The following is a 13523-nucleotide window of genomic DNA, read 5'->3' as shown; positions in this document are numbered from 1 at the left end:
ATCAATCGAGGGCTTGTCGTTAAGTTAACTAGACGGCGTTAAGAAAATTGATACGTGGCTTGGTGACAGGACGAAGTCGTTCGGACGTGGCACACGTTGGTCATTTTACCTGGCTTTACTTCATTTTTATATTTAAAATTTATAAGTTACAATCAAAACACAACGTTTCTTCTTTCTTCACCTTCAATCCCTATTTAGTTTTTCCACTGTTCAAAATATTTCCCATTCTTTCAGATATCAAAAAATGATTTTCACCTTCTTCCTTTCCATTCCAACTTCTCAAATATGAAACTCACAGAGAATATCTTGCCCAAACCCGTTCTCCGTCTTTGCACAATTCAAAACCCTAACACTCCAAATATGTCATCACTGTTAACCTACCCTTTGGTGGTCGATGCCGTCGCACTGTGGGTCAGCATCGACTCCGCCTCTGCCTCTCACTCCTCTTCCAAACCCCCAAAACGCCAGCCCCCTTCTCCGATCTCCAACCCGTCCTCAATTTTTGGAAATTGACCGGAGAAGTTTAATCACAGCACAAAATCATACTCCATTTTCGTTTGCCTGGGACAAGGGTGAGACCATGGAGGTGGCCACAGAGATCTACCAAGGAAGGGGAAGGATCAATCAGGCACCCTTTTTGCTGGTTCTGTTTGGAGAAATTTGGGAAAGTAACTGGAATTTCAAGAAATCCCTAAATTGGAAGATTGAAATCGAAGGGAGCCAAACCGGAANGNCGCACTNTCAGTCAACATGGACCTCCCATTCNTGGGATGAAGCCAGACTAGAACGNCGCATNCTTCGGCATGNGGATTGAATGCGAAGACGACTTCAATCTGTGTGTCTCGAGAATGTCGCAGACCTCGATTTGGTCCTGCTCCCCCCGCCCTGCCGGTAGAGGTGGNTCTCCANCTCNGGGACCTTCGTCCGNGCATGCTTCGCCCGTTCGCTCGTGNGGGGAGTGACCTCCTCCGGTGTCGCGTCCACCTCCTAGATTTCTCCCACCAACAGGGGCGTCTTGAGGTCGCCGGCCAAGAGAGGACGCAGAGTGTGGATCTGGAGGAAGAAGAAAGGATTGTTGTTGATGTTTGGTGGAATTATATATGTTTTATTCGTTGCAGGGCTAAAGTTTTGTTGGATTGTTTGATGCAATTTTGTTGATGGAGATTTGGGAAGAGGAATCAAAAACTTTAGAAAAGTGTTACTTATCTTTGTTGGTTATGTTTAATTATGTTTTACTGTGTTCTTGATAATATCAAATTCAATATCACTGAATAATCTCTTCACTAAATAAAAAAATATTTTTTTTTCATAAACAAAACGATGCGTTTTGATTAAATTCAATTTTCTTAAATGAATAAATAAAAAAAGCCAACTCAGATAATCAACATGTGCCACGTAGACAACACTTAGTCAAGTCACCAAGCCACATATCAATTTTCTTAACGCCGTCCAGCCAACTTAACGGCAAACCCTCAATTGATTCAAATTTACAAAATTAAGGACCAAATCGAGAACTTTAGAAATACGAGGACCAAATTGAGACAACCATACATAAATAGGGACGTCGAAAATGATTAAACCTTTATTGTAATAAACAAAACATATTATATATATATATATATATATATATATATTATTTTTATACAAAAACATTTATTATCTTTTGAATTTCTCTATGTGCTTCTTTATTTTTATTTTTTATATAGAAAAACTTGTGTCTTTAAAAGTAATTAACTAGAAGAGGTGTAAAAGAATTTATATGGATACTTCTGACTAAAAAATGTAAATATAATCATGATAACGCAAATATAACTATTTTTAAGATTTAACTTGACAATTAGACCAATTAATGCAAATTGTGAGATAATAATTAGTTATGGTTTATCAATGCATGTTATCATATTTTTCAAGTATTCTCGATAATATGTTTAATAAAAAAAATAGTGATTAATGTGTCTTGTATACATTGACATTATATTAGGTATACAGTAAAAAAAAACAAAGGAAAAATATTTTGAGAAGTAAATAAGAAACAAAGTTTAATTGTGACTTCTAATTATCACAACTCCAATGAAAATATATTATTAAAAAAAATTAAGTGATTGTTGTCACTGTAATACCAGAAATAGGATGACAATATAAGATCGTTTTGTATTATATTTGGCCTGCAAGGACCAGTATTGTTTGCATAATAAATGTGGATTAATTTTTCTGGATCACTTACATAACACGGGCCTGTGGGTTTGGGGTTTGACCCGCGATCCGTATAAGAAATTATTTGTTTAGTTTTCTTGTAAAATATTAGGATGCAAGATTTTAATAACTATTTATTTTTAATTAAATTAATAGAAATAATAATTTTTATAAGTTCATTTCTTAAAATAAAAAATATTTTTAATTATTAATTTTTAAGTATAAACCTATTCAAAATAAAAATGACTTTGAAATGTATTCAATGGAAGAAACATGAAAGAGGGAGTTACTTTTAAAAGGACGGAAAGTGAATGAGCAAATTATTTTTGGATGGACTTAATGTTAGTAAAATGATGAAGATGAAGTTTTGATGATACCCAAATCAAGTAAAGATAAATCAAGTTTTAAGATCCTTTGAAGACTTGTTTTGCTATTAAAAGCTTTTGTAATAATTGTAGTTTGATGTTTAGGACTTAGATTTGTAGTAGGTTTTGATTCTTGTACCTTCATACTTGATATTTGGTGTTCAGAATAAAAAAATGCACGGTTTTAATCGATTAAATCAAGTATTAATCGATTAAAACGTTACAGGTGCTTAAAACTCAACTGGCACAGAAATAATTAATTATTACCTATTTTAATTGATTATTTAATCGATTAATTCTTATAATTATCGATTAAAGATAGCCGTTGGAGTTTTCTTGTTTTTGAAAATTAGCCGTTGTACTCATTTTAATCGATTAATACTTGTATTAATCGATTAAAAGCGTTAAATGGCCAGATACGAAGAATGGAAGAGTATTTGCTTGAGTCTATAAATAGGCTCTCCTTATCCATCAATAGCAAACTCTTCCCTTGTGCTCAAATACTCAGAACTCTTTGAGAATTGTGTACTCTTGCTCAGCTAAGGAAACTCTTGTCTGTGGAGCTGGTGAATTGCTGCTACGGTGACGGAGGAATAGCTGATTCATCCTTAGTGCGACAGAGGAGGTGTATGGAAGATGATCATCCTTCGTGAAGTATTTAGAGGTGTTTCATCCTTCGTGAAGTATTTAGAGGTGTTTCATCCTTTGTGAAGATTCAAAAGAGGTGGAGGTTCATCTCTTGTGGTGTCAAGAGAGGTGGTTTCTAAACTTTTACAAATTGTTTCTTTGTGAATGTAGTTTGTAATTGTTTTGTGCATAGTGAACTGTTTATCTTGATTTGAGATAAGCGATTGGACGTAAGATTGGTAAAATCTGAACCAGTATAAAACTCATATGTGGAAATTTCTCTCAACCTTACTCTTGTTATTTATTTTTATTATTTGCGTAGTAAGATAATTTGACTAGAAATTAAAAGGAACACGTTTATATTAAAAACTCTCTTTGTTTATTGTTCCACGTTAATTATTCCGCTGTGTGGCCGCTCTGACACTTAAGAAAAAAAAATGTGAAAACACAAGTTGCTTAGAAGAAACATACACGAAATGTTGTACTATTATCACTAGATTTTAGGAATTTAAGTCAATATGGACTATACGGGCCAAATACGGATCAACTCGTGTTGGGCTATACTGCATAGTCTACCTCACATTGTGATCCCTAACAAGAAACTATCATAAAAAAGTTTAACTTATATCAGGATCATAGTTATCAAACTTGCGATTTAATTCGTTAACTTGTACATGTTTACGTTTCTACACACAACTTTCGAGTCTATGAAACTCGAACACGTCTCATAAATTGTGTTTACTATCCAATATGTATTGGACACTAACACACGTAAGATACTCATAACGGTTAAGTGTCCAATTTGAAACATTTGTTTTGTTTTTAACTTGATTTTGACATGGCTCCAACATAATGTTATTAACCACAAATCTAATAAATTTCTAAAAAAAACCCCATAAATTATAAACTTATTACACAAGTTTATATTATGATTATAAAAAAAGAACAAGTATTATATTATTACTAGTTTTCGCTTTCTCGATATTGATGTTAATATGTCAAAGAAGATAATTTTTTTTTATGATATCCAAAGCAAAGATTGGTACTAGTATATGATAGTTAGTATTGAGTCATGTTTGGTTGATAGAATAGTTACTAAAGTATATTATAGTTTCTTGTTGAGTCTAGAAATGTTGTAAACCAAGTTAGAATGCTCTTAAAATCAAATTAATCACAACATAATCAATTAATATTAGTTTTGGCACAAAAAGGATTCATTTCAAATAATATATGTTTGTCATTGATTTGTATTAATTGATTAGTTTAATATATAATCTAATCAATTAAAACATAACACATTTATATGTTTTCAAACGGAAGGACACTAATCGATTACGTTGTTTTCATAACTGATTAATATCGTCAGTAAACAAATTTGTTTTTAAAAATCGCTTTCATTAGTAATTGCGATTTTTGAAATAAAAAAATAAGAGAAATAAATATTTGAAAATTATTGGAGAGATTAACACAAATTTTCAAGTTTTCATCAAAATTCAAAGAAGATTGGATTTGTTCTAAGATTTTCTTGATTAGACTAAGATTGAGATGAAAAATATGCAGGTATATTTGTTTCATATATTTTGTTTGTTGTTCAACTATATTTCCTTCATTATGTAAGTGATAGGTTTGGGTAATATTGTGTAACATTATCTTGGTTGAAAATTTAGAAGTGTATTTCATGTTATTGTATATCTAGAGTGTAGGTTTTATGTAAGCAAATCTTGTAATCTTAATTCTTAATATTTTAGTGAAATTCTACTTGGTGTTTTTTTTTCTCGTTTCTTTCTTCATCTTTTTTAATATTTTGATAATTGTAAAGGTTTCAAAAGTTAAGCATTTTGTCATACACATATTAATTGATTAAAGATGTTTGAAACCAGTTTTAAAGATTAAAAATATTTAAATTATTGAAAAACTAACTCACTTATCTCTTGGTTGTGAAATATTAGTTGTAACTTTTTTAACAAATATTATTGAAAAACATGACTCTTAAATTATATAATTCGAAAGTTAAAAATTACTTATAAATGATAAGATCCGGAAAATTTTCAAATTATGTAATCTAAAAACCTTTATCACGTGAAAATTATTTTTGACTTCTTACAAAATCAAAAGGGTAAAACAGAAATTTTCATATTCATGGGAGTGTAAGACAAAAAAAAATGGAGGTTTGAAGTGATGGAAGATCACTTACAATAACAGGAAACTTGAATCAATGACCTTTTCAAGACTATCTGGTTCAACAAATAACCTTATTCTATGTTGTGTCCAACTAATGCAACTACTATTCATGTGAATAATCACGAGTCAAATATCTTTGATGATTTCAGAAACTTTGATGGGGTGCAGGAAGAAAATTGATGGGGGTGCAGGAAGACACAGCCTTTAGGTTTTGGTTTAATACAGTTACTCTGTCACTGACCCTCATTTATGTGAAAAAATTGAGCATGTAGAAAGTAATGTATAAGTCAGTGTACAATCATCTTCAACACAATCTAAAAATGCCATTAATAAGGGGACCAGGGGCATTAATTGAAAACTGTCATTTTGTGTTTGTTTATTATCTATTCTTTTTATCATCAATGGCGACATGGGTTCCACAGATAAAGATAGTCAAGTACCATGTACAGTTATTAAATTCCTCTTACATTTAGATTTTTGCAATTGGACTTTAGAATTTCACTTGCAAACTATTTAAATGTTTAATGAAAAGTAGTCTTAGTATTTGATGAATAAAAGAAAAATTAAGGCTTTGGAAAAATGTTTTCTAGATTATTGTTTATTTGCATTTGGATATCATGTAATAAAGAGTATAATTATCAAAAATTAGAGCTTCTAAACATAAATGGGGATGATTGTCTACCACATCCTATGGAGTATTCCATTTCCACACATGTATTTCATTTTTCAATTCCATTATGCATGTTCATGAGATTTCTTATTCCCAAATCCCAACACAGCTTAGGAAGCAGATTTTTGAATCCTAAATACCAAAGAAAGGGACATAAAGCTTAAAAGAGAATATATTGAATACACACAAAATCACACATTAAACATAAGATGAGTCTCCATTAGGTTGTTCTAGTAAACAAAACATATATTGAGAGCTTCCATAGTTCTTCATATTACACCTACCTACGTGTAAGAAATGAAAACTTGAAAGGGAGACAGAAAGAGTTGGATGAGAAGCAAAAATTAATGGACAAAAAGGATCCCTTTTGCCATCTTGATGCTAATGCGTTGATTCCTCGCCAAAAACCTCAGTGTTGCACACAGGACATTTCTGAAAAACAAAGTCAAATGGTAAATCAAGTGAACGTGAGAAGAACAATGCAATTAAAAATGTGTGTACCTTGTATTACATGGTAAAGACATAGGATTCAAGTGAACTTGAGAAGAACAATGCATTTAAAAAAGTGTGTACCTTGTTGATGCTGAGCCACTTGGTGATGCATTCACTATGATACACATGGCTGCATGGCAATTTCATTTGCTGGTCACCTCTTCTGTATGTCATCTGACAGATTACACACCTATTTTCAAAGCAATTTCACTGTCAGTATATCCTGAAAGTAGAAAATAAAGCTGGAGACTGAAACCAGGAAAGGTGAGATAGATATCATAAAGAAATGTAACACACATAATGTTCTGTGTCAATCTCTCTTCATCACATCATTTAGTAAATTTCAAACTTTTTCTCAGTTGTAAATTTTGTTATGCAAGTTGTTTTACAGATATGATTTCTCTATCATAAAACTGACAGGCAGAATTCCTAGGAACCATAAAAAATAATAATAATAAAATAACATTAAACTTCTATGAATCAATGTAGTCCTACATAGAAAACTAGAGAATAATGAATCAAATTCTCTGGGAATCGGATTTGAAGTAGGGGACTCAAGTCATTGTAATTAAGACTATCGAAACAGTGCAATACCAAAGAATGCATCATTATATTTCCACGCGTATAGGGGAAGGGAGGAAATCAACCAAGAATAAAAAATGGACAAGTTCAATTGAATTTTCTTCTCTATTCACAGGTTGTTGACTTCGAGGATGATGAAAACAAGGGAAGTTACAAAATTGATAAATCTAAAATTAATAAATGCTACATGCATGAAGCATAGATTGTTTTTTAAGCTTCACTTGTCCTATATATTTTTCAATAGATTGACTTTGGTAAGATTAAAGATTGCAATTAACCATTATAATTTTCATCCCTCTTCCACATAACATTCACCTCTTTTTCCTCAACAATATAATATAGTGCTTGACGCTCATACAACTTTTTATTATCCATATTTTCATCTATTTTATAAAAATGGTTGAAGAACCAGGAGTTTACCTTTTCCCAGAATTTTTTCTTTTGAATAAGCTACCAAATTTGTACTTCGAGGTTGGAAGCATATCAATAAGTTCTTGTGAAAGACCACGGCTCTGAGTCCCAACTGCCTCTCCCAAATCCAGTAGTTCCTGTCACTCACAAAATATCATCGGCTATTGATTCATATGATCTCTAATTCAAATTACATTCAACATACCAATAAAATTGAAAGCTCAAAATATTGAAATACAAATTAGCCCCTAGTTAAACCACCGTGCCTAATTTCAATCATCAAAATTTATTAGACATACGAAATGGATCCTTTCTATAATGCTGAAGTCCAAAATCTTTAAGGCAACACCTTGTTCTATCTTAATAATTATTCAAATAAAAATTGATAACATATAAAAGTACCATTTCTGTTTGGTTGACATTCTTTGGACCTATTTTATTCATTACCTTGATTTAAAAGACGTAAAACAATATTCTAAAAGTAAGAAACTACATGCATCCATCAGCATTTACACGTAAAACATTTAATGTGCCACACCTCATAAGTCATATTATCAGGATCGATGTTGTCTTGCCATATGACCTGCACAAGTACACCAGGGATTATAGGCTTCAGAGGATAAACTTTTATGCTGGTTCTGATTATCATGTAAGAAGTTGGAACCAACATAGAGAAGGGTTAACTACTTTTTGACATTAAGCAACTGAAATGCAGAGAGATCTCAACTCAAGTTTTTTCAAGTCTTCGTTTTAAATAATATAATTCCCAGTCTGATCAAGCTTATAAGAGAACAGTTATACACGGAAGCACAGGAAATCAATTTAGAGGATTCAAATAACATCTTTGTGAATTGAATTCTGACAAAAATATTGAGCTCCAGGATGAGAGGTACAAAACCCCTGCTTTTGTATAGCAGAAGAACGGAGTACAGAAGAAACAACAAATCTAGTCATGTTTTGTTTATGTTTTACTCATTCCCAATTAGTGATTCCCAAATGTTAATGGTTAGTTAAAGTAGAATATAAATAATTAGTTATAACAATCGGTTAGTTAGTCATATCAACTACGACTTCAACCATTTCCTATTGACATCTAAACGCTAACAGGTTTGTCATTGTCTTCATATTTTGCGTACAACTTTTTTGTTTGTTTTTGGATTGGTAAAATTCCCATTACTCAGTTTACTCATCAAAGAAACGTTTATTTGGGGACACTTCTAGCTATGATAAAACTGAAGATAGTTTATATGATATAGAAATCATCAGTTCATATGAAAACCGTTTTGGAAGAAAACCAAGTCTAAAAACCAACATATTTAAACTACTGTGTACGAAAAAGACAATAACATTGTTGGCAATAATACAAACACTGTTTGATTAAAAGTGTCATAAATCGGTAAATATACCCAGAAGAGGAAGATGAGATAGGAGGCAAAGGTCCCCAGGACATGATAATAACAAATAAATGATGTTTAGTTTCAAAACTCCTTTTTGGTTTCTAGACGACATAAGCAAAAATGATTCACATATCAGATACATGTTACTATCAATCATTGCCTATTGCCAATATCATTCCCTCCTTGGGCATCATCAGTACATAAGTATCAGATAAGTACACAATGTACCACAGCATTGGGTATGCACATGATACGACATGTGAAGGAAATGGAAGCATTGGTGCTTCGCATTAAGCAGATTATATGCTGTTTGGGAAAATCTATAAAAATATTGTTTTGCTACTTTTGTAAATGATGTTAGGACCCAAAAGAAATCACGGACACAATGGGCGGAATTGTTCATCTTGTCTCATTGGCCTAGGGTCTGGAAAGTTTAGATGAGGGAAAATGGTTAAATAGGAAACTGGCAGAGAATGGCTAGCAGATGACATGCATAAAAGATATAACGGAATGGCTAGCAGGTGCATCATAAAGATATAACTCTGACATTCCAAAGAACCTAGTCTAATAAGCTGAAAAGACATAGTTTAACACAAGTTTGGTAAAATTTATGGTTAAATTGCAAATCACCCTGTATAACTGTGACTGTTGTGCACCTCGCAGTGATTACAACTTTTGTTTGTTGATAACCCCGTAAAACTTTCAACTTTATAATAAATAAGCCCCTGTTATTAATTCCTAAAATTAAACACAAGGATTACTAGACATAAAGTAATGTTTAGGCAAACTATTTGCTAAAATAAAAATTAGAGGGTTTGTCTGTCACATTAAGAGCTCAATGACATAGTGTAATCCATGTAATCCACCTCATGACATACGGAAATAAGGTTATTGTTCTTTGTCACACATTGAAAGTATATGCAGACTATTTGCCAAAGTTTAAACTACAAGGATATAATGTTGAAAGTTTAAACAAATTAATTGCAAAAACTGAAATCATGGACTATTTTGGCCAAGAGGCCCGAGTTCAATTGAGTAATATTCATTTTGATCAACATTAACTGATAAAAGTGTTAAAGTATCCAAAAAAGTGTGCAGTAGATAGATCACAATTTATCATTAAAGTATGCCATGTACACCAAACTATCATTGAAATAATGTCTCCCAAATTTCAAGCATAGGGGACCCAGTGTTCCTACCAGTACAAATGATTGAATATTAAACCAACATTCAAATAGGTAAGGTCTAAAATTGTGACTCGGTTAATAAGAAAGCTGCCTACCTGGCTACTACTATTGGACTCGAGATGATTTGGACTGCCTGCAAAAGAAATTTGAAAGAGTTAATATACCATACTATGATTCACAAAGATTTCCTTAATAATGAAAAAAAAAAAGTTTCAATTTAACTCAGAAGTGAGGGAAACAAAAATAATAAGCTTCACTTAAAAGGTTAGCATGATTAACAGTTTGCAAAAGAAATCCAAATAATGAAGACGCTACCACAAAATTTTAATGTTTTTTTCTGAATAGTTGCAATTTAAAACAGTAATTCCAATAATGAGTTTCATCCAACCCGACAGCCCCTCCCACCCCCCCTAACTTGATAGCATCGACCAAAAAGTGATAAAAATACAGCAACCAAATTGCAGAAACCAACAACTTGGCCACAGGTCTTTGCTTACAGTAAAAGAAAATAAAATTTTCACTAACATTCTTCAGGGATGGTCTGCATGCTAGAGACTCCATCTCTTCTAGGCGGAGAATCTGTTGTAGCTGGTTCCACAGCAGTAATTGTCGAAGAGTATTCCCACTCAGTCCTGTCAATCTCCATTCTCGGCAAATGACCATTTACCTCATAAGAACTATAGTAAGATGTACTACCAGGGCCAGACAATCCAAACTTATAGGGATTCATGTTCATTGACCAGTAGACACTTTCCTGGAAAAAACATAAGATTATATAGTTATGTTCACAAACCAAAACAGAATCTTAGTAAAATATGAGTTGATAAAACAAAACAAAAGAGAATATTTTCGGCAAAGTTCAACACATTCACATATGACAACAACTCAAAATTTAGTATTTAAATGGGTCAAAAGGGAGACACACATGTATACGACACAGCTACTTGGAAATGCAGCATTACCTATCACCTTTGTAATTCAACAAAAAGAAAAGTACCCATCATTCTCAAATTATTTCTTGTACTTGACCATCCAACTCCCATTATTTAAAAATGAAAAAAGAAATCCATGATTTCATGTCAAACATAGTGAATGCTATTACGTATCTAACTGTGGAGTAGCAGCTGTAATGATAGCAGCAAAAGAACTGAAATTTCTGCTTTTACTCAAATATTTTCAGTAAAATTCAATTTATTAGATTTAAACTCAATAAACACTAACAACAACCCACATTTGCAATCCCTGGATGGATAGCATGATTCAAAACCATTAAATCATCCAGCAAGACTGAAACAACATAAAAACAAAAATAAGGGGTATCACATGTTTATGGTCCCCAGAATACCTTGAAATTCGATTTTGCTCGCTGTAAAAACATAATACATTCTTAATCCCAAAAGTTTAACAGAATCACAAGTTTTTAGTCTTGACCAGAGTTTCAAAAGTTTAACAGAATCACAAAAACATACATATGCATGGCTTAAAAAACAGGTCAGTGAGCACAGTTTCAGCGACAAGGTCAAGTTTTGTGGGACTCTGTGTTGCGACCAATTGGAGTCACATTTAACCACAATTTCTTTCAATGTCAAGGATCGCGAGGAAACCACACGACTTCACCCACAAAAAAAGTACAAAAGCTGAATTTTGCCATATTTGGCCCAAAATTTAAAACAAAAATAAAAACAAGAAGAAAGAAAAACCTGATCAGGCATTGAACCAGCAAAGGCATAATTGACGGGCACATGAGAGAATCCTTGAAAGAAATCCACAAAGTTTTCATTCACAGCATAAGGAAACCCTGCGTCTACATAATGCAACCCCATTTGCCTACCGTCATTCATTTTGCACTTCCAAGAAGAATAGAACACCCCACTCTACACTATACCCTTCAACAGCAACTGCACAAAAAAACAACAGAAAGAAAAAGCACATTACACTTCACCAAACACGGCCTTCAGCAACAAATTCTTAAAGGCAACTACATCGAGAATCACAGCAACAACCTTCGAATCCGACCGAAAACAAGGTTTGTTTGGCCTGAATTTCTCACAAAAAAATTGAAAAAAAAAATGCTTGTAAAATTTTGGTGTGTGGGGTGAGATTGAGTGTGTGTTTCTGGAGAAACAAAGAGAACAAGAGAAGATGGAGAGTTGAATTACCTTCTTCACATTCAGAATGGTTGGAGGAGTGAGAGAGAGAGTGAAAAAGAGAGTGAGTGAGAGAGAGAGAGAGAGAGAGAGAGGGTTTCTATGCTCTGTAGGAAATGAAAATGCAATGTGGTTCTCCTCCTTTTGTAGCCATTCTCTTTGGGATTGATTTGGGAGAAAGTTGAATAATGTAATTAAATTTTTATTTTCTTGTAATAATATTATATACTAATTAATTATCATTAATTTCATCTACAATCTTCTTCTCACATTTCATCAATAGGTTAATAAGTAAAATAAAAGAATAAACTAAAAATAAAGAAAACAACAATATTTTGTTTTGTTCTCTTTTGCAAAAAAAAAAAAATACATTATTTCATTTTTTTTCACATAAATTTTTAAAGTATTTTTCATAAAAAAATTAGAAGAAAACAAGTGGATAATAATTTTCTCAAATGGTCAATTTTAGATTCATTTTTCATAAAATTAATGACGCGTGGCGGTAATAGTCGATGCTTCCGTTCGAACGGGAACCAATCTCATTTGCAAGAATATAGCAGCTTCTAAATCTTATATTAAGCAATTTTCATCTACTTTTATTAACTCAGATATTACTTATTATGTTATAAAAAAATTCATATTATTGTTCATAGAAATTTTAACAAAATTTATAAAGAAAAGTTGCAACTGGTGTTAAATATAATTCATTATACTTTTAACATATCTTTTACTATTTTTATTAAGTCTTTCTTTTCTGAATTTGAATTTTTCTGTTTTTGATTGTTTTTCATTAAATTTTTATCTAGTGATTAATAAAATGTTATTTAGATAACTCGTGATTGTATTAAATATATTGATAAGGTGTTGATGATGATTTAAAATTTTCAAATAACAATTTTATCACAGGAATAAAAATATAATTAAAATTAATTTATCATAATTAGTTTATTTTCTATAGAAAGTTATTTAAAAGGAGAAGTCAGAACTCATTAGAGCACCTTGCAGGAGAAGCTTCATTTGATATTTATACAAATGTTACTTTACTTTACTTTCTAGAAAATCATTAAGACTCTAGAAAAACATGAGTTGTGAGATTTGATTTTAATAAAAAAATTATTTTATTGTGAGATTATTATGCTAAAAATAGAAATTTTAAACTATAAATACTGAGCAATGAAAACATTTAATTGGAGGATTAAATGACATGTTCTCCAAAGAAAACTAATAGTAACACAATTTCTTATAATGTTGAAAAGTATTGGATTTGAAAA

The 13523-nt window shown here is 31.9% G+C and overlaps 1 protein-coding gene across 3 annotated transcripts; it reads right to left on the bottom strand.

Annotated features, from left to right (window-relative positions):
- Positions 1 to 6190: 6190 nt before the first annotated feature.
- Positions 6191 to 12391, bottom strand: LOC106776698 (E3 ubiquitin ligase BIG BROTHER). 3 transcript variants are annotated; one of them, XM_022778930.1, is made up of 9 exons: positions 12265 to 12349; positions 12109 to 12142; positions 11806 to 12003; positions 10631 to 10859; positions 10201 to 10238; positions 8060 to 8104; positions 7531 to 7658; positions 6610 to 6718; positions 6191 to 6468 (listed from the first exon to the last, which is right to left on the bottom strand). In XM_022778930.1, the coding sequence occupies exons 3-9, from the start codon at positions 11944 to 11946 to the stop codon at positions 6418 to 6420; spliced, it is 741 nt and encodes a 246-aa protein (XP_022634651.1). In that variant the 5' UTR covers positions 11947 to 12003; positions 12109 to 12142; positions 12265 to 12349; the 3' UTR covers positions 6191 to 6417. The 3 variants fall into 3 exon arrangements, with proteins under 3 accessions (XP_022634651.1, XP_014519665.1, XP_014519670.1); XM_014664179.2 differs by lacking the exon at positions 12109 to 12142 and having other exon boundaries at positions 12265 to 12391; XM_014664184.2 differs by lacking the exons at positions 8060 to 8104; positions 12109 to 12142 and having other exon boundaries at positions 12265 to 12391.
- Between the last annotated feature and the right edge of the window lie 1132 nt (positions 12392 to 13523).

This window comes from Vigna radiata, chromosome 2 (assembly GCF_000741045.1).
Source record: "Vigna radiata var. radiata cultivar VC1973A chromosome 2, Vradiata_ver6, whole genome shotgun sequence".
In the NCBI taxonomy this organism is placed as follows: Eukaryota; Viridiplantae; Streptophyta; class Magnoliopsida; order Fabales; family Fabaceae; genus Vigna; species Vigna radiata.
Note: the sequence above shows the minus strand (reverse complement) of the source record. Positions and strands in the feature narration are given on the sequence as shown.